This window comes from Larus michahellis, chromosome 6, assembly GCF_964199755.1.
Source record: "Larus michahellis chromosome 6, bLarMic1.1, whole genome shotgun sequence".
Taxonomy (NCBI): Eukaryota; Metazoa; Chordata; class Aves; order Charadriiformes; family Laridae; genus Larus; species Larus michahellis.
The window spans coordinates 42974745-42998717 of record NC_133901.1 but is presented as its reverse complement, the minus strand read 5'-3'; the positions used below and the strand labels follow the sequence as shown (position 1 = coordinate 42998717).

Below are 23973 nucleotides of genomic sequence, written 5' to 3'. Positions count from 1 at the left end.
TTTAATAATATTTTATTAGCATACATTACGGGACACCCATCTGATCATTCCACAGAAGCCACCACATACCCCTCAAGCCACCCACTAAGAACTCCTCCTCCTTCATCTTCACACAAGCCCTCCAGTAGCCAAACAACGTGCTGCTTCCTTACCAAGGATGTTTTCGTGACGCATTAAAACAGTTTGGTAAATCTCTGTTTCTCGGAACCAACTGGCTTCTTCTGTGGTGAAAAACACTTTCACTGCAACTTTTTCACCCCTCCATTTACCCATCCACACTTCACCATATCGTCCTTTTCCAACTTGCCTCACCATCTGAATTTGTTTGGCAATAGTGCGCTGAACCTAGGGAAGGAAAAAAAAAAAAAAAAAGAAAGAAAAAAAATGAGGGGAAGGTGGAAGAGGGAAACCCAACGATTAACCAAAAGCACCTGGACAAGCTAGCTCTCAAGCTTGGATTGCTTTGAATTTTGATCCCATTGTAAAATTTGTCTATATTATTTTTCCGTTATTCCCATTGCAAACTCATTATAGCTGCCTCCAAGGAAGAGTTGTATAACAAACCCCTAAAGATTAAATCAGCTCAACTTCTTATTGAATTCAGATGCATTCTCCTGCATTCTAGTTGTTTCTATTTTATAAAGAATTACAGTCATCTGTCTCACTGGCTAATTTTTATGCAAGTATTATATAGGAAGGTGAATCAAAAATTATGATTCGGCAAATAAAAAACAAATCTATTTTATCAGACAGCAAATACTAAGAAAAGAAATACCTTGGAGTTTGCTGAATTCGATACTCAATTCATTGCATTTTTATCTTTATGTCCGTAAGCTCTGATTTTTCTTTAAATTTTGCTGATGCCAACAGATTTTCCAAAATATAATCTAATTTTGCACTTCATTTTATTTACGTGTAAGAACGGCTTTTGTACATGTTTAGCTTGTACTGTGTCTTTCACAGTAATTTTATATAAAATAATGAACATACTGTATGGATAAACTGCTTTGTTCTACGCTATAGGTACAAACCAAACTTTGTATTTGATGGAGAGAAGTTCAGTGAAGAAAAAAATACTAGTTTCTGATTTACCAACAACGGTAGTCCTGATCCACTCCCAGAACTCTGTGACTGGTCAATAAGGTCTTTTAATGACTCCCCAGCTGGAATAAATGCTTCATCTTGTTCCAGGTCACGATTATAACAGTGTCTCTTTGCCATTGACTTACAGTAATGCCTGCAAAAAATAACAGGAGAAGTGAAGCTCAACTCCAAAACACTCTTCAATATATGTTGTAAATTGAGCTAGGCAATTTTTTTTTTTTTACTGTACCTTTTTTTTCAGAAATGTAACTTACATAGTTTTTTAGTATTAAGAAGTTGTTGTAACGCATGTAGAGGCACATCAGTTTATTATGAGTCAGGCAGAAACCCAGCATTTTTAATACACAGCTCACCACCAGCGTTACTAGCATAACATCGCTGGTTTTGGTTTAAACTAACAAACTGAACCTTGGACCACAGCAGATGAGGCTGGCACGTGCACGTTTCTACCGAAATTGCTAGAACAACAATCATCTCTCCAGCACAGGACTGGAGCTGACAGCAGCAGGCATCATCTCTTAAACTGCACCTGCATGAATTGCCATAGCTCAGCTGTTTTGAAACACAGCAGAAAAAGGAAAAGTTATACGTCACTTTAGGTTTGCAAAAGCACTTCACAAAGGTAAATCTCAGAAATAGAGGGAATTTAACAATCAAAAGTGACTGAAGATCCAAAAACATAAAAAGCATTAAGATAATCCCATTTACTGGATGCTATAGCATCAAAGTTACATGTAACTTAGAAAACTGTAAACACTTTGTAGCCAGAGGAAAGGATCAAATTCACTTAAAGTCTATGCTGCAGAGATTTCATGTTACCTAGCAATGCAAACTGCTATCCACAGAAATGTGAAATTAAGTTACAACAGTTTCACTTCCGGTATATTTTTGTCAGAAATACATATGATTAACTGAGTACATTTACAAAATAACTGTTCACACTCTTTGGGGAAATTAAAAACGTTGCCAATTAAAAAAGCGCTTTCCTTACTTGTAACAAAAGCAGCTAAATAAGATGATCATGACAATTATGCAGACTGCCATAGAAATCAGCACTGCCATCCAACGAATGCTGCCATCAAAAAGTCCATCTATTTAAAAAGAAAAAAAAGTTAATTTTCCAAAGTCTATTAATTAAACAACTGAAACACGGGAGGTTTTGTCTAAACATCAGGAAATACTTCTTTACTGCGAGGGTGATCAAGCACCAAAACACACTGCCTAAGGAGGCCATGGCATCTCCCTCCTTGACGATATTCAAAAGCTCTCCAGAGATGGTCCTGTGTAACTGACTCTAGGTTGTCCTGCTTGAGCAGGGGGGCTGGACCAGATGATCTCCAGAGGTTCTGTCCAACCCTCAACCAGTCTGTGATTCTGCGACAGGATGTCTTGCAAAACGTCAGAAAGGAGCATGACAGCTGGTGCATGTAACATATCAGTTCATACGAAGTTACACAAAATTTATGGTATTTTAGTATCAAAGTAAGTATTTACATCAGGAAAGTAGAGATAATGTCATTTGTGCCATGACAAAAAAAAAAGGATTTAACTTGAGATTTTGGAGTTGTTGGGTTTGGTTGACTCTTGTTAGTTCTTAGAAATAGTAATGAAGGATTTACAGCAGTAAGATTCTGAGAAGGTATTAACCAACACTTAAACCAGTACAACTTGACTAGTAATGAATGAGTAAGTGCATGAAAATATAAACTCTTTTCACTGGAAGCAACAGAAAGAAGAGAATGAACTTAAAGTAGATAATAGTTAATAATGTCAGAATACTTTTTTAAGATACATTCATCATGGCAAAGGCACAGCAGAGCTCAAGAAAATAATTTTAATACGAGAGCAGGTTGTGGAAACAGAATAAGAACAGATCAAAAGATCACATGCAAATCAAGATATGAGCAAACTGAGTATGAAAATAAAAATACCATGAGAGGCTGGAGGAAAAGATTAACTTGGAAGTGGCAGCAAAGGAACACTGGAAAGAGAGTATGACGTGTAGTACAGAGCTTCATATCAAAATTACTTAGTAAGGAAAAACCAGATCTCTGCAATACTACAGTTACGTTTTCTCCTTATTTTTATCTGTTCATCAGGACGAACAGAATCCAAGTAGCATTTATTAGTAGCAGTGTGAACATCTAGGAGCTGTTTACCTGTACTATCAAGTGGTGGTAATGTTGGTTGTAAATCCTGATTGCAGAAATCAGTCCGACAGCACTCAATCGTTCGTCGCAATTGTGCTTTAGGCGAGTCCTGTTGAAGGAGAATTGAGTAAACATTCAGATTTTGAAATGATCAGCTAGGATGGGGACAGATGATGCTACCGATACAAAACAGCACAGACAAAAGTTTAAGCTATTTTATTAAAAAAAAGCCAAAACAATTCAACCTTACTATTTAATGTAAGAGACAACTTCACAGTGGCAGACAAGCATCACCTAATGCATATGTTCTATGTTCACATTTTTTTATTTTTCATGGAACTTTTTTTTACGTGGTGCGCAGAAAGAGATGGTTCCTACTTAAGTTGCTATTTCATGCACTGCAACATTTTTAAGCTTGGTCAAAAGCAGCCAGTCATATGTTAAATAAATACTGCTCGTAAGACAAAAAAAACCCAAATCCCTTTAGAAGCTTTTCCCTTGCACTCATCATAGCAGCACTGTTTGCTTCAAAAACATCTTCAATACAACATATAAAAGATGGAAGGGCATGAAAATTAATCTGAAGGTAAGACACTAATATAAATACAAGAACAATTTCAGGAGGTCACCATGACAGCTCAAGTCTGATTTGCAGTAACCCTAAACATTCAGTTATAACTGAAGTCAACAGTGCTTCCCCAAACCAGTGCTACTGACATGTACATTATATAGAAACTGAAGTCCTAGAGATTTTAAAATTGAGTATACAAACCAGTGACAGCATATTGGAAAGGGGAGGGGGGGAAGCAGCAACCTGGCTGGTGATTATCTCTGAAAGCTTTGTTTAATGTAAGCAATGTGACAAAAGAAAAAGCAAAATCCAGTTTCCAAGGCAATATTCATTTGCTCAGCTAGCGCTATATTCCTGTCTTCTAAACAAATCACTGCTTTCTTAAGTGTGTTTTCAGTTCCAACTTTGGTAATAGATAAAGAAGTTCTAAAGACAGCAGTCTACTTAATTATACCTCTTTAAATTAAAAGCAAGTTATACTCATGCAATTAACAATACGTTTCTCTTCTAGAAAGGAAAAAAGTTATATGTCGGACAGGAAAACATGCAGATGTGATAAACCATGTACATGTTCATGAAACTTTAATGAAGCTCTTGTGTAATCTGTGAAGACACCTCCGTATGATTATGCTCATCTGTCAAATCAACCGAAGAAAACAGGAAATTCCAAATTAAAACAATCAAGAAATTCTGCATTGAAACATAAACTATGCAGATCAATTAGATTGACTATAAAGTTGTCTCTTCAACTCAGGAATCAGCTGACAGAAGTGTAAGGTTGATGTCCTCCGCTCATTTTGTCAGTGGCTTACAGATACTTGCAGAGAACTCCAACAACCTAAGATTCTATACCAATCTTTGTTCAAACACCATTAAGTGTCCCTTCTGTCACTAATCGCCCATGATTGTTCAAGTCCCATTCTCCTCAGTGGTAAGTGGCAACATGCAAAATTCTATGATTGCAGTTGTAAACTACAGAGATTTAAACTGCTTATATGGTTTCCCTACATAATCTCCACAGAGATCTAAATTTGTAATGATATCTCATTTTTTTTACCTTGCACTGGAAGTCTGAACCTTCATACTTCATGCAGCCAGAAGCAAGCGTGGGTTCTCCATGTTCGTCTTCCTCAATGATAGCAAAGCAATGCCCATTAGTTCTGGAATAAACATATCAATTGTGCTTTACCAGGATGTTTGTTTAATATGCTGCATCAGTTGACCACAAACCCATTAAGAATACCAGAATGACAATATCTAGTTAAATTCCTCTTTAACATAGTGGTTACCATACAGTTTGAGAACAAAAGACCCACACAGTATTTTCAAACAGAACACTGTAGGAATGTTTTCTCCCGAATATTCTGTCGTCTGCTTCCTCATCCCCCTTCAGGACTGCTCGTATCCAACCACACATACACAGTTATTCAGAAACAACTGAGGGGGTGGAAGATCGAAGATCTGACTAAAAAAAAGACTACAAGATCTGACTAAACTGACTACAATTTTATAGCTTAAAAAAATATTAAAAGTCACTTGTGTCTGTTCTTGAAACTGCAATGATAAACTCTCAAAGAGAAGTCCCAGTATGTGAAAGGTGGCTATTTCAAGGTCAAAAACTCAGCTACACTTTTCCCACATAAACTCTCTCAAATATTCAGCCTTTAGGGCAAAACAATCAAACAAACCCGCAAACCCACTTTCTGAAGCTGACAACAACAAATAGATTACATTATTTAAAAAAAAAAAAAAAAAAAAGGCACTTCAATTGCCCACTATCTCTTTATACAAATGCTTTGGTTTCTATCCTACATGAAATTGTCAACAATATTTGTAAGGAATCCCAAATTAATTCACAATGGTAGGTCTGTGCTTTCACTACCTGAAAAAGTAAGATTTTATTAAGTAAATCAAAGTTCATTCATTCCCTCCATGCAGATATTAAAAAAAAACAAATCCAGAATATTTTTCTTTGCCTTTTTTTTTTATTTAAATGAAGCTAATGAAATGCAGATTTGGGAAGCATAATGCCCTAAAATACCCTGCCCATCAACACTGCATAAGTGTTATTAACTTTCTAACAGTTTTATTATCAGAATGTCATCTATACAGCCGCTAGTTCAGAGGCAAAAAATTAGTAAGGCTAATACTGACTACAGACACTAGAGGGCGATAAAAAGCAAAAAATAACTACCAAAGGAACTGAAAGACAAAATACTGGATCCCAATTGAACATTTTCTAGGTGCAAAGCTATGTTTGCAAAATACTACTTGTGTTTACATTTTAAAACTATACTAGTGTTTATTCCACCTTCTTAGGTTCCACAAAAACTGCTTTATCTGTCAAGTGACAGCTTTAGAGAGGCTTAATATTACGTGTTGAAGTGAAGACTAAAATTACAGTAGCAAATAATATGTTTTTTATTATGTATCGTTATATTAATTCTTAAGAAAGAAAATAGAACGGCCTTAAAAATGGAACTGCAAATGAAGCAAAAAGAAGAAAAACAGGGACATTTCACAACACGAAAAAGTCATCTTAAGCAAACACATTATCAGTGCGCAAGTCTCTTAGAATTCTTGAGCCTATCAAAGCTACAACAACCCTCCTGCCCTTACATGTTCAGAGGCTTGTCTTTTTTTTCCCTGCCTTTCTCTCATACTCTACAACTAATGAACACGTAACAAGAATTCTCAGTAAATGGCCATGTTGGTAACATTACTTTTTGACTACTAGGTGAAAAAACATTAGACTAAGCAAGCAGGTAGTCATATCAGAAGGTTTAGATTTGGGTCATTTAATACTCACCCAGTTATAAAATGCTACAGTTTACTTAAAACCTCATTCCTTCAAAGCAGTTGCTGGGCAAAACGACAGCAAACGGTTCTAAGGTATGGTGAAAACAGTATTGTTTACATACAGATGACCCTGGGGTTTAGTGCTCAGCTCTCCACAGAACCAGTGACTTTCTAATAAATTATGGTCAAATCACCTGACAGAACCTCAGCTAGCACTCTACAGATAGTTTGCTCTCTCAGGAACAAAAATGAGCCCCTTCAAAGAGCCTCTTCTATCCTGTACGCAATACTTACATGCATGTGTTATTAATAGCATCATCTGGACAATGTCCTGAGCAGTAGCACTTAAGAAAAGGTAAGGTGTCCTCTGGAGCAAGTGTTACTCCATTTGCTTGTTTCTTTTGGTCAGGATTTGCCTTCATTCCTGTGCCATGAAGCATGCTGGGTAGATTTTGACCTGGACATTTAAAAAAAATAAAAATAAAATTGCATCTCTGATAACTGTGTTCAAGAGCTTCACAGGCAAAACACAATAGAATAATTGTATTAACAAATAATTGAATCATACAAGATGTAAGAACGCCCTCTCCCAAGATTATGGCAGAAATTTGAGCTAATAATTTTATTCTAGAAATACCTGCCTCAAATATTTTGTATCTCAAGAGCAGATCTTCCAACCATAATCAATGTAAACAGAAAGAGGATATTTTCCCTTTCTGAGGTGGGGCAGAAAATAGTGATGTAACTGGTAAGAATTTTCTGAAGAAAGGCTTTCTCATTCATGTGTTTAGGAAACCAAAATGCTGACCACTTGATAACCACAACAGTATAATTTTATGCATGACTGAACATACTTAATATGCAATTTTCTCATTTTCTGAACTGAAGTAATTTTTTATGGATTCACAGTCTCATAGAAGAGCAGTAATAACTCCAACATCTCTTGGGTTTTTTGATCTCTGTATGCATTAGCAGTTCAAAACAGAACTAAAGTAAATCTTGTTTGCAAATTAAATTTCAGTAAATGACATGAACATCCACACAAACGAGCTTTCAGGGAATAAAAATAGGGCTAAATTACATTCCAAGTAGCCCTCAATTTCTTAACAGGAGGAGAGCTGAGCATCATTTGTTCTAGTTCTATTAAAGTGCTTTTGTGAATGTAGGCATTCAGAAGAAAAATTCCATTTGTTTTCTTCTTAGCAAAGAGCATCCAGAAAAAAAAATTAGGAACATTATCTGCCTCATTTGAAATATGCTTTGTGACCACTGTATGAGGTGAGAACATCTTCATCCATCTCCTCCAGCTTTATCATGCATAATTTTCCCAACAGAAAATACCTTTCCATCATCTAACAGTATTCTTGATTCTAAGTCCTCAAAGTGTGAATCAAAGAAAGCTATAAGAGTTGTGAACAGAGTGTCACCTGCACCGTCACAATTTACAGCAGGTCTCTGCGGGAGGCTCAGTGTGCAAGACAACTGAACAGCCAGTTAGGACTGATAGCAACTTTTACAAATTCAGTTACAGTTAAAGAAGTGGAGATATCTCAGTAGCACTCAAAAAGATTTTAGTCACTACAAAAACATTGATTTATCTAAGAATTGGAAAAAAAAAAAAATTGACCAGGAAACTCAAGTCTCTTTTAACAGATCTTTGCGGCTTCCTATCAAACCCACTGAACACTAGCTGTGAAGTAACGAGAACATTGCTTGAACGTGCTTGAAAGATGTGCACAAAAAATTAATCAAGACCCTGTGCAGATACCACCCTCTGTATCACTCCATTGTAACATCCACTATATCATTCAGCCAAATGTGTGACTAAGTATTTGTGAAATTTGATCTTATCATTCTGAAAAAAGGTTTCCCTATCCAATTAATACAGTACACCCAGTGCATTGTCCCGATTTAGCCATTTCCCTGAAAGTAAGGACACTGTGCCTTTTTCAGACACAATTAAGAGTATATCCTAAGAAATACAGCACCATTTACCTAAACCCTCAAATCACTTAGCCATGTCTTATTTGAAATGTAGTTTTCAACAGTAGTACTTCAGTAACACCCGAGTTAACAGTGTACGTACTGGGAACATTTAACAAGAAGGTCCAGTGCTAGTAACACAGAGTTTACGTGTGCAATAGGTATTTCCAATTTAACCAAAAGGAGTTTTGCACATATGAAATAGCAGCACCTCCCATCTGTCCCCTCTCTCTTTCTACCATTTTCTTCCCAGCAAAAACTGAAAGCTCATTTTAATACTGTGCTACAGATGCTACGCAACAGTCTGTATTCACATTTAAGAGACCCTTACCTGCTCAGAGAACAGGTAATTCTACTTAATATTGAAATGCCACTGCATATGTACAAATACTGTCTTTCCTTCTAATATTGTTGAACTACTAAGGTATCTTTCCTAATTAATGTTATGAAATACCCTTTATCTTCAGGGATATTCCACATGTTAAAAGTCTGAATACTTTATGATGTATCTCTCAGTCACTCATCCATCTTCCTACCCTAAGCACCAAATGCAGCATTTTTTCAATTTGTTAGAAGAGAAATCAAGGAGCACTTAAAGCAAGGCTTCTCCTAACTCAGAAGAAAAGGAAGAAAATTTCTATGCAGGTCTGTGATCTTTTAAAACAGTATTATTCTTTGTAAACTAACACTGATGCATGACTATGGGTATACCAACCTTTTATACTGAGATGAAATACATTTTTTTCTCTTAATTTATTATGAAGGATTGTATAACAAGATTTATGAAGAATACATACCAAATAAAACCCGAAACAGCTAACTGTATTTTCAAAGAACTAGCATCTTTGCCTTTTGTAGAGTTTATATAGGGAAAGATTTTTACTTAATGCAAAAACAGACTACAATTTCATTATCTTTGTAACGTGAAAGAGAAACAATACTCCATGGTAGCCCACTTTCATCTTACAGGTAACTGCACAAAGAATGGGGGGTCATAAAGAAAAGAAAAAAAAAAAAAAAAGAACAACAACAAAAAAATCACTTCCCTCTTGCATTTTTACTTTCTATGACCATAAAGAGAACTCTTATTAAACAAGAGTTTAATTAGGTATCCAGGGAAGGAAGAAAAAAGTAAAATACTGAGTCTGAGATCACTTCAGAAGAAAGTTTTTAATAGCTCCCCATCTAGACATTTTACTGCAGTACTACAATTCATCCTCAGCATTTCAAGAGAGATTAGTGTTTATCTTAAAGATGCTAGGTACGGGGAAGGGAGTTGAATGTGGAAAATGAATTGGCTTCCATTCACCTGAGCTATTAAGAGGGCAGATCAAGATCTGAATGGGGTCACAGGATGTTTCATTGCTGTTTTTCCTGGTTAATAGATACTGGGTAAACCAACAAGAATGGATGAAGGATATGCCTAAATGACATCTTGCTTCAGGAACCACCCGACCTTCTTGCACCAGTGCTCTCATTATCCCCCAGCCTCTGAGCTCCACCTCTCAAACATTCACAATGCTTTATCTTCCTTCTGGGAGCCGGACAGAGAAAGGGAGGATCACGTTTGAGGGATCTTGTGACACTACACTACTTGATGATGTAATTAACGGCTTCTTTTCCATGACACATGCAGTTGTCAGCTCTGCGGTGCAGCCAAGAAACACACATACACCAATCCTACATAACCTTCAAAGGTGTAAATGCTGTGCATTAATACAGCTTCAAAAGAAAAATGTTTGCACTGAAATATAGTACCCAGGGATTTCAGGCACAGCAAAGCTCCTTTCGCCATTATTTCCTACCCTCTATCTCTAAACTGCACCAAGCTGGTGGGGCAAAATAATATACACTAGCAGCAAATAAACTGACATGCTGGAGGTCTTGTTCAAGATCCTGGACCAGTTTCAGCCTGTTTGTCTAACCTTTACCATACAAACTGCTCTATAATGTGTATTTTACAACATTTCCAAAAAAACACCAACTTACAACATTTAATGAAATATCAAGAGTGAGTGTGAGCTGCAACATTCCCCTCACGTAACCACCGAATAAGACAATAAAGAGAAATAAGCTGATGGAACTTCAAGTTCCCCGTTTGTCATTTACTCTGCCCCATCACAACATAGTCTCATACATACTGCATTAATTTTAGATTTCTAGAAGTGTGAACAATTGCTACAGATAAGAAGGCATTAAAATGGCTTTCTGTTTAAAAAATAAACCATTTTTTTAAAATAAAAAAGATCAAATCCTGCCAACGTATCACATCCAGACCATGATCACAAATATAAATTATTCAAAGAACTACTTCTTCCAATCATAGAAAATAAGTTAAGACTATAAAATGTATTTTAAAGCAGTACAGTACCCACTATGTTACAAAAGTAAGTCTACTTGACTGCATGGCTTCAAATACTAATATGAATAATTTTTAAATGGTACTGCGCGTGACAGTGAAGTGCTATTAACCACTAAAAACTGAGCTAACTTGGTTGCAACTCAATGCCAGGATACATATGTAATTTCATTAAGTCTTCTGATCTAAGAAAATATTTGTACAACCCATACAAAAACCCAGCTCTATTAAGAAATGCAGAGACAAAGAACAGTTAAGTGAAAGAAGACAAATACAGAAGTCAAATTATGCCTATGGTTTCTTACTTAACTGTGTCCCCTCTACCTCCACAAATAACGCTGCAATGCTAGAACTAGTAGCCTACAGCATTCAAGTTGTTCAATACCTTTCTGAATTCATAATGGTATAATTAATATAGATGTTCCACATAAAAACGTTTTTATTCCAGCCTAAATTATCCTTAAAAGGGATTTATCCTAGCAGAATTACAGTACTCTCCGCATTTCTTTGTAGCTATTCTGATCCAAGCCTGTAAAACCCAATAAACCCAATATTTTTAATAAAGAGAATGTTTGTCAGAAGACCACCTTCATCTGCCTTCCTGCTGATGCTAAAGCTGTTTGCTGGGGCCAGCTTACACTGAGAGCTTGACCATGCTGGGCTCTTTTCGTAAAAGATAAAAATTGTACCAAAGATCTTTATGTTAGACAGGCCATCCTTATGAAAAACACATAAGCTTGAAATTTTTATGTGGTAGTTTTAAAGTACTTTTGCTTCATAGCAGATACTGCAGAGTCATCCACTCCAACAAGGACATTTCACCTTTCTACCTATCACAAGCTTTCCTAATGATTTAATGTGTACTGCTAAGTGAATTAAATCTCGGTATAACTGATAACAGCTTGAGTAAAGTATTAGTACTTTTTCTTAAAACACAAAACAATTTTAAAGAAGTCAGAAAAAGCAGTTTCATGAGTGCAAAGAAAATATCTTAAGTGCTTCTGTGAGCTTCGTGTCTGGCATTTTAACCATAATTCTCCCCAGAGTGCATTTTTATATATCAAGCCTGTGATCTCTGAGGACTAGGCATGTTAGACGTAGCTCCATCTAGCAGAACTGGTTCCTAAAAATCACAGCATGTTCCCAGACTACTTGTTTAAAATCTCTCTCTACCACCCTCCAGCTCTCCCAGGAGCTACACCAGTGCTCAACACAGAAGGTCCCTGCCTTCCCAACCAGCCTCTGCTCCCACTTCCCTTTCCCAAAAAAGTCACTTCTGAAGACGACTACTCTCTGTTCATATGTATTCAATACAAAAGCCAGAGACAAGAAAATTTTGCGTGTATTTTACTTTAAAAAGTACACTGCATTCTAATTTAAATTAAATGGATTTTTAAAGAATAAAGTTACTTAAAACTAAATTTGACATTATAATAAAGAAATACATAACCTTTTAATAATCCATTAAAATAACTTTAATCAAATATTTAACAACACATGTTTGCTGACAATATTTTAAAGACATTTAAAGACAGATGCAGCCATTGGGGAAATCACTGGTAAGCAGAACTACATCGTCCTCAAGCAATAGATCAGCTTCCAACAACTCTAAGTTCCTTTTGCAGATTTTAGAATATTTTCTTTATTTCAGATTTCTTTATATGTTTAAATTCAGTAATTATTTCACCTGAAATTCAGAAAGTGTATAAAGGTAAAAAAAAAAGTAATATCCTTTTCTGTAAGAAATCTTTGAATAAAAGCAAGTATGACAGTGAAATGTCTACAGATTTTTGTCAGTTCACTAACAGACAAAGACAACTTTAATGTCTGTTTTAATATCGAATATTAACACTAATTATTTTAAAATTTAACTTTTAATGAACCTTTCTTCATACATATTGAATACTATTAACACATTTTTAGTCATCTAATTTACAAGGATTAGAATACTGGTCTTCTGTGGTGTCTCTGAAGAACACATAAAGGTGGGATGAACCACGTATCTAACATTACATCATATGGGAAACTGACAGTAATGAAGCACAAAATTTAAGAGAACATGTTTAAGTATACATTTAGTTCTTTAACTACATCATTACGTACATTGATTAGTTACGCTCATCGATGCATTATAAAAACAAAGAAAGAACTCTACTCGGAAGAAAGACTGGTCATCTGAACTAAACCCCTGCACTAGTGGGAAGACAAAAGCATATTTACCACAGTCCTTGATTGCGACTGAAGCTGATAAACCCTTGCCTTAGATGAGCAAAAGTAGGTGGATGAAGATGCAGAGCAATTCACCGGTCTAAAGATACTTCAAAGGCCTTCCACAGCCAAAAAGGAAATACAAAAATGGTTTTCTTGAAAAGGGTGCTATCAAATCTAGCCATCTGCTACCCAGGTTTATTTTCAAACATTTCCCAACATAAGTGAAAAAGTCCCATAACCTAGAAAGAAGACACAATCCAAAGGGTAACCACTGTGTCCCCCTGCTCTGTAATAGCAACCTAAGAAAAAGCAGCTGTTCACCAATAATTTCATGGAATGACCTCTGTGTTCTGCTGTTCTTTAAGAATATTTTCACATTAATCAACACATGCAGCCACTTGCGTTTAAGTTGCCTATTAAGGAATCTAGTGCGTATATATACATGCATGTATACAGACACACTTGCTATTATCATTCTTTCAGGTCTTGGTAAGCCTGGAGATTCCTACTCTTTTGAAGAAGCCCCCAAAACAAGCAAGGGAGCAAACAATTACACTGGATGCCAGTCACTGAAAGCACACACGCTGGGTGCCCTCCACTTTCTCTGCTTTTCCCTCCTCTTTCTGTAAATCACACAAATTCTCTTCAACTCCTCTCATGTCTTCTCCACCTCTACTGGTTCCTTTATGATGCATTTTTGTCACATCCTGCATATATTTTCCTTGTTGAAACTATTCTTTTCACTTTCAATTTCCACTTTTCAGACTTTTCACTTTGATTTCCTCTTTCCTATAAAAATTTGAAATACTTGTTGACTATTAACTTTATTCTTTCCTCCTCCCCCCAAACACAACTCCTCCATGAATCTGGGGACAAGCAGAGAGACTTGACTGTTTTTCTACTCACCACCTCTAGAAACCAAGCATATTTCATATGTTTGAAGACAAGCCCTCAGGCAACTTGCATCAAAGAACCAACAACATTTCAGCAAGCTCAACTTTCCCATGGCTTTCAGAACTCAGTCAGTATTGATTTGAAAGTTAGAAACATGCCTAAAACAAGGCAATTTCTTCTTTAGAAGCTGAAAAAAAGATTTTACAGGGTCTTTAAACCTTATTTAGCGATATTATTTGTTAGAAGGTATTTACTGAACCATTATTAATAAATGTGATCATGGCAGGAGTTAATGCAATTTAAATTTTACCCACTATAAGACCTGTATATTTGTATTATTATTTTTGTATCTAGAGAGAAAAAAATTGGTCCTTCAGTTGCTATCGCCTTTGAATAAAATGATGAATATTGACTAATGCAAAGGGGTAACCATGATTTCCATAAAAACAAAGCATGTAATTCCCAATCTCTTCAAGGAAAGAACCTGGTATCTTCTACAAGAGGCAGCAAAACCGCTTGAATACTAGTAGAACAAGCTCCACTGCAAATTGCTATGCCTGAAAGTATTTTAGAGTGGAAGAGACCTCTAGAAGTCACCTGATATCACCACCTTGTCAAAGCAGGACCAACTTCTAAGTTAGACCAGGTTGGTCAAAGTCATTCTGGTCAAGTTTTGACTCTCCCTAAGAATGGATATTGCACAATCTCTCAAGGCACCCTGTTCTAATGCTTAACCACATTCATAGCAAAAATTTCTTTCCTGATTTCTCACCAAAATTTCCTTTATTACGATATGTGCCCATTACCAACCTAATCACCATAGAGTTACCTGTAAATATTTGTAAATCTGTACTATAAACTTCAACTATATCCAAACTAGGCTATTTCTGCCTAAATAGATTGAGCTATTTCTCAACAATTAAAAACTGTATGTCCACAACAGGAAGAGGGACTGCTCTTGAGAATTTCCCTCTTCCAACTTGACTAATGTAATGAAGATGGAAGAATACTGGATTTATGTTCATTTGTTGCTTTCAACCTTGAAATCTTTGCTGCAATGGCAAAGGTTCAAACCAAGACCCACGCTCTTCTGCACTCCTGAAATACATGTGTGAACGCCTACGCACACACACAGAGTGAAATCAGCCAAACATCAGTGCTTAAAGCACATTCCTAGAAGTTAGGCGACACTATTCTGAGCCCCCGCAGGCTAAAAAAGATGAAAGCACTCAAGTAACTTGGCAATTATACAGGAACACTTGTCCAGTTTTGGAAGAAAAGTGTTTACAAATCTGTAGGCTGTACTCAATGACACAGAAGTCTTCAGTGTGCTCGTGGTAGCCTCCTGGACTGAATACCACAGAAAAGTTGAAAGGAAGAATGGCAGTTTTAAATACCTTTAACAAACTGCAATTCTGCAGAGATCCAGAGAGAGGACCCCTGTTCCATAAAAGCTTAGCTCTGAATGTGTGTGTGGGATGGTACTTGAAAGGGTTTAAAGACGATCCTCCTTGCACTGAGGCACTATTCATTTCACTCAGGTCTTAGTGTAGTTGGCAGCTCATCCCTGGTCAATTCCAGGTAAATATTTTCAGTGTCATTTATATTTACCACTTAATAAAGGTTTGGGTTATGTTTAAGGGTATGTCCTTTTTCTCTAAGTGCTTCTCCTTACCCAGGTTAGAAGCTCCAGCAATTCCCAAATACACATTGGCACTTCGTTACAAGAGGATAAATACCAGCACAGGGGAAGAGGCAGAATCAAGTGGCTTGATAGGGGCAGGCCATTACACACTTGATGCAAGTCTGCTCTTAAAATCAGTGTCAAGCTATGTATCAACCATAGTCTCAATAAGAGACAGTCCCGTTAAATCCTTTAATCTAGTAGTGCAGGTACTCATCACAAACAGAACAAAGATTGTCATTTAGGTACTTACAAGGCGTTCTTCTCTCCCCATTTTAATGGGTTCATTGAATCGTTATTCTTGAAAGTAAATAGCTCAAAGAATATCTTAAAATAAAATCAAGCACTAAGCAGTAATTGATATAAGCATGAAAAAAGAATACGAAACTTTTTACATTCAAGTATTAAAATGGCAGTACCAAATTAGTCTTGTCTATTTCCCACAGACCGAAAGCTCTGTATACTCAAACATGTGATAGAAGCACAGCTGGGAGAACAAAAAAATCTTACACAGAGACCAACCACGGAGGTACACACTTGATGGACATGAAGAGCACTACTGTTCACATCCCAAATGTGAGAATATGATATCACTTACAGCTCAGATACCATTCTGCTATGCTGACACTTCTCCGAACTACAAGCAATTACAGAACCAGATCTGCCAGGGTCAGGTGCCAATAAGGAGTAAGGAATAGATTTTCCCACAAACTAGTTACAATCTTTATACTTAAGCTTCAATTTCTGACAGAGCTTGAGAAAGGCACATTGGTCAGTTCCCAGTACTTTTCTTTTTAATTCAACCCGATTTGACAGAGGAGTTGAAGTCCTAGTGATTAGTGATAATCGGATTTCCAGAAGTTTTTGATAACTGGTGGCTAGAAAGACAACAGATGTACAAAACAAGTATTTTTGCTAACTGGAAACGAGGCTATTGTGAACACCACAAACAAGTATCTTCACTAACTGAAAACCAGCCTATTGTGAACATCACATAGCCTCACCTCAGCCCATCGAGTAGGCATAATAAGTTTATTTAGATTCATTATGCCCCACTATCTCTTGGCTGCTGGGAGCATTTGAAGGCATGGGGAACTGCATAGCGCAATTTCTTCAGTGGGTCAAGTTTAAAGGGATCAAAGATGCACACATAGGAAACTGAAATTTAGAAAGTCAAACCTTCAATTCTGCTGCTCATATAACTTGCTCGAAACCGTACTATGCTCTTCTGGTATCATCTCTATTTAAGCATTTGCTAAAATATACCTAATCTATAACCTATACTACAACAACACATGATGCTTGTAATGTCCTTTTTAGGGAAGTGTCAATATGGCATGTCAGGCAAATAAGCCACCTGCCTGCAAAAGAACCAAAATAAAAAAAATAATAAAAAAAAAAACAAACCCCAAACGAAACCCCAAACCAAAAAAACCTACCCCAACCACTGGAATACATACATCTCCATTACAGATGAAAACCAAAAACTTTTTCCAACTAGCATATATTTACCTTGAACATGGAGAATGATAAGCAGGTAGGCTCCAAGGAATCGCTCATAAACTCTCAGTCGAGTCATTGTTCACTGTTAATCCTTCCTGTGCAAGGCAACTGGCCTCTCTGCTTGACAAATGTTAAGCTTAGTCTGTTCGGTGAAGCCTAATACAAGATTTGGTGCTTGACTGCAAAGATGATTTTGTAACTTTTCCAACTTCGTTTCCTGAAAAATAAAGCAAAACAAAGCGTTAAGAAACTCCTTGCATTTCTGAAGCAAGAAAAAACCCCTCAAGATTTCTCATCGCACTGATCACAACCATGCGACTGCAAAAAAGTAATTAAAAAAGCATATGTTTATTAAGAATGTAAATTATTATCCATATTTACTATCCAACTGAACAGTAGGCTTCTTCTGAAATATGCATTTTTGGTAACAACCCACAGGAATGTTTTTACATTCCTATCAAAAATATTAGATATGGTAACTCACTAGTCACAGACATATATTTTAGACTCACAGAAAGCTATCATAGGTAAAAACAACGTATTAACATGTAAAGGGCAAATCTGTTTGAAAACTATTTTCTTAATGGAACTTAAAATACTATTTTTCTTAAAATGAAACTCAGCAGTGACTTCCAATAATACTACGGGGGAAAAAAGCAACACCATGTTGAGCCACCAGTTGAAAAATGCTTGCAGAGAAGCCTTTATTGCAATAAAATTCCAGCCTCTCTGCTAGATGAAAGCTAAATTTGTATTAAAATTGTTGGTTTAGTTACCTGATTTACTTACAGTGTTACTTTTGTCTTATAGACTAGTACGTCTTTATAAAAAAAAAAAAACAAACCACCAACAAAAAACAACCACAATCCCATTTAACATTTGACTGAAGAAATTAATTTCTCATTTATCATCAACTATATTCCAGTCCTTCTTCCTGTTGACTACCACGTTATATAGTGTTTTCTGGAGAATAGAAATTTAGCTCAGTTCACAACACCAATGAACATTTATTATTAATCTCTGTTAACTCCAATTCAAAATCCCGGTGTCTTTCTGGATTTCCAAGTTTTGTGCAAATTAATCCCTCCTGAAAAATTATGCTACTATACGCACATGCCATTTGCTCCAAAAATAAAATATAATCCTACTCATGCAGTGGATGAGCACATAGCTAAGACAGCCAAACTGAATAAGAAGTTACTTTTTCAGACTGCAGTAGTTGCGGTCACGTTCTGCTTAACGAACTTTCTACAGCGATTCACAAGGGAAGCATAATTGGGCCTCAAAGGACTAAAAAGCAGCTCGAACACCTAAATAGTTAATCGCAACAAAAGCGACGTTGCACAAAGGGGAACAGAGGAGTGATTTTGCCTTTCCTCGGCCTCTTGTTTCGGTGAGCTTGACCCCCCTGACCCCTGTCAGCCCGGCGCTGCTCATGAATGCCAGAACTGGCGTTCACTCGGGGATGGGCTGCAATTACTGTTGGTGGCCGCTTCCACCATCAATAACTCAATCTGTCCGTCGGTGAGACCCAAGAACTTTTCATTTTAATTGGTGCTCCGGAGGCATTTAACATGGAGGCAAATTAGCGGCCGAGCCGGGAGGTGTCCGTCACTTCCAATTTCGGCGGGGCCGGGGCAGGCCGCCCCCGACCCCTGGCCTACTTTTCACACGTCTCTGACTTCTCCCTAATGAAGCCACAAAGCGGCTCCGCGCCGGGGGAGGCCGGGGGCGAGCTGCCATCCAGGCTGCGCCGCGCTCACCCATCCCCGCAGCCAGCCTCGCCACCACGCGCTTCACCCACCTCCTCACGCTCCGAACTCCAACACACACCTCCATCCTCAATAAAACACGTGGAAGATGAACACTGCCAACTGCTTGCACGTAGTGAAACAACAAAGGCTTTCTTTACAGTATTATTTTTGCAGTCCATCAAGGAAAAAAACCACCCCACTAATAGTCTGTTTAAATTATACTTGAAAATCATTTCTGTCTGTCTTCTCCATGCAAGTTTCAGTATGGACTACACAGTCTCACTCTTCCACATTTCAAGAGCAGGAAAGTTTTAAACTTTCAGAAAACTGGTGGATCTCGCTCCCCAGTTCAGTAAGGTAAGAGGGCATACACTGGCATGGGAACTTAACACGCAACGTGTATTTACCACTCAACTACACAGTACGTCAAAAAATGAAGAAGAAATGGGGAAAAAGGAGAACCTTTTAATGCAACCCACTGCCAATTTCATGGCGATTTTTGTTCAGTGAGACAATCTAAGGCAGTTTTCAAAAATGTTGTCCAAGCTTGTTCAAGAAAACAACGCTCTCCACTTAGAAACAGTATTTTGTACCTGAATCTTCCTTTCACTAAAACTTCACTTTTCACAGATATGCATGTATTAAAGTGTAAATATATAAAAACATGTAATAAAATGACACTGAGAAGAAATTCTGTCATAATTCCCCATTTTACAATCATTCTGAGAACACTTATCAGCATTTAAAAGAATACCTCAAAAATGGAAAGCAAAACCCAGCAGGGCTGTAATTCCCTTCTCTTCCCCCGAAATGCATGTATGACACCATAATACTATTACTTAAGTTTTCTTTCTGTTGGTGCTTCTGCCTGTGTCAAGTTTACCAGAAGAGCCCCGCAGCTGGTGGCAAGGCTTCGGCAGACAAGCCCTGATGAGCCTTGCTGCACCCACAGCACTAACGGGAACATTTCACCCATGGGCAGGTGGGACTAAGTCACCGATGTAAAAACAGTGATTTACCATAAAATGCCCCAATACGAACTACGTGAACTTCAGCATGGACACGTGTCCTATTCTACCACCCACACTACAGAAGCAAGAAAGCTACGTCAAAAACACCACATGGACGGACTGAAGCAGTTTTTTCAGTCACCACAGTACAATTCAGCAGAGCTTTCCTGTCACAGGTATCAGAAGAGACTTCAGGCATTTTTTACCCATCCTTTCAACTGCTCTTCCTTCTTCTCATGTAAGTTTCTAAGCTAAACAAACTAAGGCAATTAGTTCTCTAACAGCCTATGTTGCTCTTTCGCAGAAACAGACACTGTTTGAAAACACTTCGTTCTTAAAATCACCTGGCACTCCAATATAGCTATGTAGTTTAACAGCTTAAAAAAAAAGTTTTAAAAATCTGACTAGTTGTTCTAGTGCTTCTAACAAATGCCACACCCCAAAATGACACAGTTATGAATATAACTAAAACTAAAAACAAAACAAACCACAACAACAAAAAACACATTTGACAAAATTGAAGAGGCCACAGCGACACCTTTTCTGAGCCCCTTCTGGATTCCCACTGAAGATGAAGACTGGTAGCCCTGCTAAGGCACACTACCTAAAATGAGCAACAGCTGGAATGTCTCCAAAACCTGCCTCATATCAACAGTGTAGAACGACACAACTAAATGACTACTTCAAATGTGTTAAAGCAGCAATTAACACCTGGAATGCTACCCTGCCAGAGCAATGCTGAAGAAATTCAAACCCATAAGCCAATCAGTTGATTTCAAAGCCCTCAATCTCTCTCTTTTTCCTACTGTAGCCATGAAGAAGCGTTCAACTATAATCCGTTAAAAAGTAATTTATTCATCAATTGTAATACCCAACTTGTCTACAGTGTAATTTATTATCCTTCCTAAAAATAGTTTATTGGAGAAAATACTTTTGTTATTAAAAATGGGGGAGAGGGAGTTTCTGAACTGGAACTCAGCTGTGAATTCATGGCACTATCACGGCAGCCTTAGCCCTACACTCTGTATGACTCCAAATATATGAAGCTAAAGTATGCAAGATTTGTCATATGGTCCAAAAAGATTCTGGAAGCAGGGAGTTCAGTAGTAACTGTTCTTTAGATGTGGCTCTGTAATATTTTTAACAGCATGATCCCCAAACCAAATGAGTTGCACTGTCCCAAATTTCAATAAAGAATGATAATACTGAACGTAACCACAAAGACAGTATTGTAAACGGGGAACACATGAAAAAAGAAACGTCAATCTCAGACTTCACAAGCATTAGAACATTAAATCCATTTCAACACACAAGATGTTTCAAAACATTTGCAGCAGTACATACAATACCAAGTAAAAGTATTTGCCAGAGCAAAACCGAAAAGTACTAAATGCCTCTCCTATGTGTAATGGGGGCAAGAAGTGACTTAGGTAACTGTAAGCATATTATTACCTCAATCACATGTACAGTTTTGAACACAACTTTGAGGCGGAACAGAATGCCAGAGACGAACTGGACTGCCAATCTAAGCCAGTATGCAACAACAACTTTTCTATCAGAGCTTAGAAAAACCTGATATGGTGCCACAAAGAAAATTATTAATTTGGATGAAGAAAAGAGTGGTTATAAGAACAGTAAAGAATTCACTACAGGGCAAATGACAACTAGTTTCATGAACAGAGATTAGTAGTGTAGTTCAAATGACGTTCAAGGACCTTGATTCTTGAATCAGCTTGATTCAAGAACACTTACCTCTCTTCATTAATGAACTAAACACAAAAAGTAAAACTTTGATAAACCTTGCTGACAAACATGAATTGTCAATTCAGCTGAGTGTTGTTTTTATGCAGGAAGCTTTAGACCACATGAAGAACTGAAGTAACAGAAATGGAATTAAATACAACAGCATGAAATTGCTTAAGTTATGCATATCGGGAACTCTGAAGAGTTTCTGCATCACATGGACTAGGAGTTCACACACAGGGGATAGCCACCTCCAAGGACTCAAGTACACTAACTGATTACACAACATCAGACACATCCAATGGGTGCTGGTGGGAGAAAGAGACAGACACAACTCTAGGATTTCCTAGGGAAATTTCCCAGGGGAAACGGTAAAACATGAACAGCAGAGACAGTACGATTGATAAATTCAACATATGCCTAGGAGGACTGATAATACTATCTGGAGAACAGGAAAGTCCTGTGAATGGAGACAAAAAGAAAGGAAAAAGATTAATACAGTGAAAGCTGGCAGGGAAATGATTACTCTTTGAAAATGTAACATGGGAATAAATGCAAGTAAAGACAGAAAGCACTACAACCTGAAGAAAATTACTGGTTCAACAACAACTAGGTATGGATTGGCCATTAAAATTCACTTAGATCAGAAATTAGAAGACAATTCCTAACCACTGGTTAGAAGGTTCTAGGGCAGATTTTCAAACTAAAAGGAGTCCAAAAACTTAATTAGTCCTTAGTTTACAAGGGCCACTATCCCACGTAGCTGCAGGTGACAGGATGGGAGCAGACTGATCCAGGAGAGCCCTTGCGTCTCCTTCCTGTTATTCTTAATACAAAAAGAGCTATAGTTAACTTCATCTTATTCAAAGTGAAACAGTCAAATTTAACCAATCCATAACAAGAAGAAAGTTAAAATAAAAGTTTCAGATTCTCTACGGTGTAATTCTGTCAAATACTTGTACAAGAACATTTTTTAAAGGTGTTTCTAATACTTTATTGCAAGGCATGCCTACGCTAATTGTTTAAGTGTCACACTGAAACAGCTGAACTAGCTATGCTTAGGTGCTGTCAAATATGTTAAGTTAAAAATGCAGGTAAATCCACCATCAAAATCTATGAAAAAAATCACAGAGTCGATGGAGAAGACTGCTGGCTATTGCAAGGTAGTTGGCTGCATGGCCATCAACAAAAACTACTTCAAATAAGGCCCTATTTGTTTAGGCACTAATCTGTGCAAGCTCACAAAAATAATTACATTAAACCATGGATTGTATTAGAATTATTTAAAACTGTTAGTGACTGCATAAATTTAAAAGCCAAAAGACTGTGTAAGTTATTTCAATGTCTTCTCCCTCTACAAACTGCTACAAAATGTTAAATTAAGCACGTGTGTGTGTGTGTATTACATACCTCTCAAAACACTGAAATGAAAAAATATCTGAGTTCTATTTGTAGGACATTTATAACCATGTATTTATAATGCAGGTACTGCAACAGTGGGCTTGTTCATTCAAAAACCACGAGGCCCTAACAACTGCTTTCTGCAGCAAGAGTTCACAGTCTTAGAAAAGGACTTATAATTTTTGAACAGCTGAAAGAAAAGTCACCAAAATCCACCTAGGATACTGTAACAGAAATCTAACAGGAAAAAAAAAAGGAAGATTTCACACTGCTTGCAAATATCAAATGTGTGTACATTACGGCAGAATTTAGAAGCCAAACTACTAAATTATGATAGATCCGTCTGTTTCATAAACAAAGTTGTTAACCATGAAGAAATTAAAGCCTAGCTGCTTTTTACCATGCCCAGCACAATTAGGTAATTGGGGACGCCACTCATTGGACTCCTGAATGCCCATCTCACTGTTACTCTGGAATTCCAATTAACTAACTGCTAAAAAGTTTCTGCCATTAAATTAACAGTAATGAAATTCAGTAACATTGCTTTCCCAGTGCCATCAGGTATTCAGACATATCCTAGTGTGTTACAAACGTGACACATTCTCTTATTTGAGTGTATTCAAATAGGATTTCGCTACACAATTTTTATTCATCTTGACCCATTTCCCCTCTTTCAACTCCATCACTTTGGTGATGAGCTGGGTGAGAGCTTCTGCCCTTAAGACAACTGGCAAACGGATACCCGTGCTCCTTCTACTACAAATGACATCAACTTCTGCTATTCTACCCAGAAGCTATCATTTTTAA

At 37.2% G+C, this 23973-nt stretch overlaps 1 protein-coding gene across 3 annotated transcripts in view; it reads right to left on the bottom strand.

Moving 5' to 3' along the window:
- Positions 1-23973, bottom strand: part of BMPR1A (bone morphogenetic protein receptor type 1A) — an 86182-nt gene that overhangs the window by 9411 nt on the left and 52798 nt on the right. For all 3 annotated transcript variants that reach the window (XM_074591045.1, XM_074591047.1, XM_074591046.1), the window contains exons 3-9: positions 17268-17475; positions 6919-7081; positions 4883-4985; positions 3264-3363; positions 2096-2195; positions 1093-1237; positions 153-345 (exon numbers count right to left, since the gene is read on the bottom strand). In XM_074591045.1, coding sequence (XP_074447146.1) covers positions 153-345; positions 1093-1237; positions 2096-2195; positions 3264-3363; positions 4883-4985; positions 6919-7081; positions 17268-17334 — 871 coding nt within the window. In that variant the 5' untranslated portion in view covers positions 17335-17475. The remainder of the gene's footprint in view (positions 1-152; positions 346-1092; positions 1238-2095; positions 2196-3263; positions 3364-4882; positions 4986-6918; positions 7082-17267; positions 17476-23973) is intronic.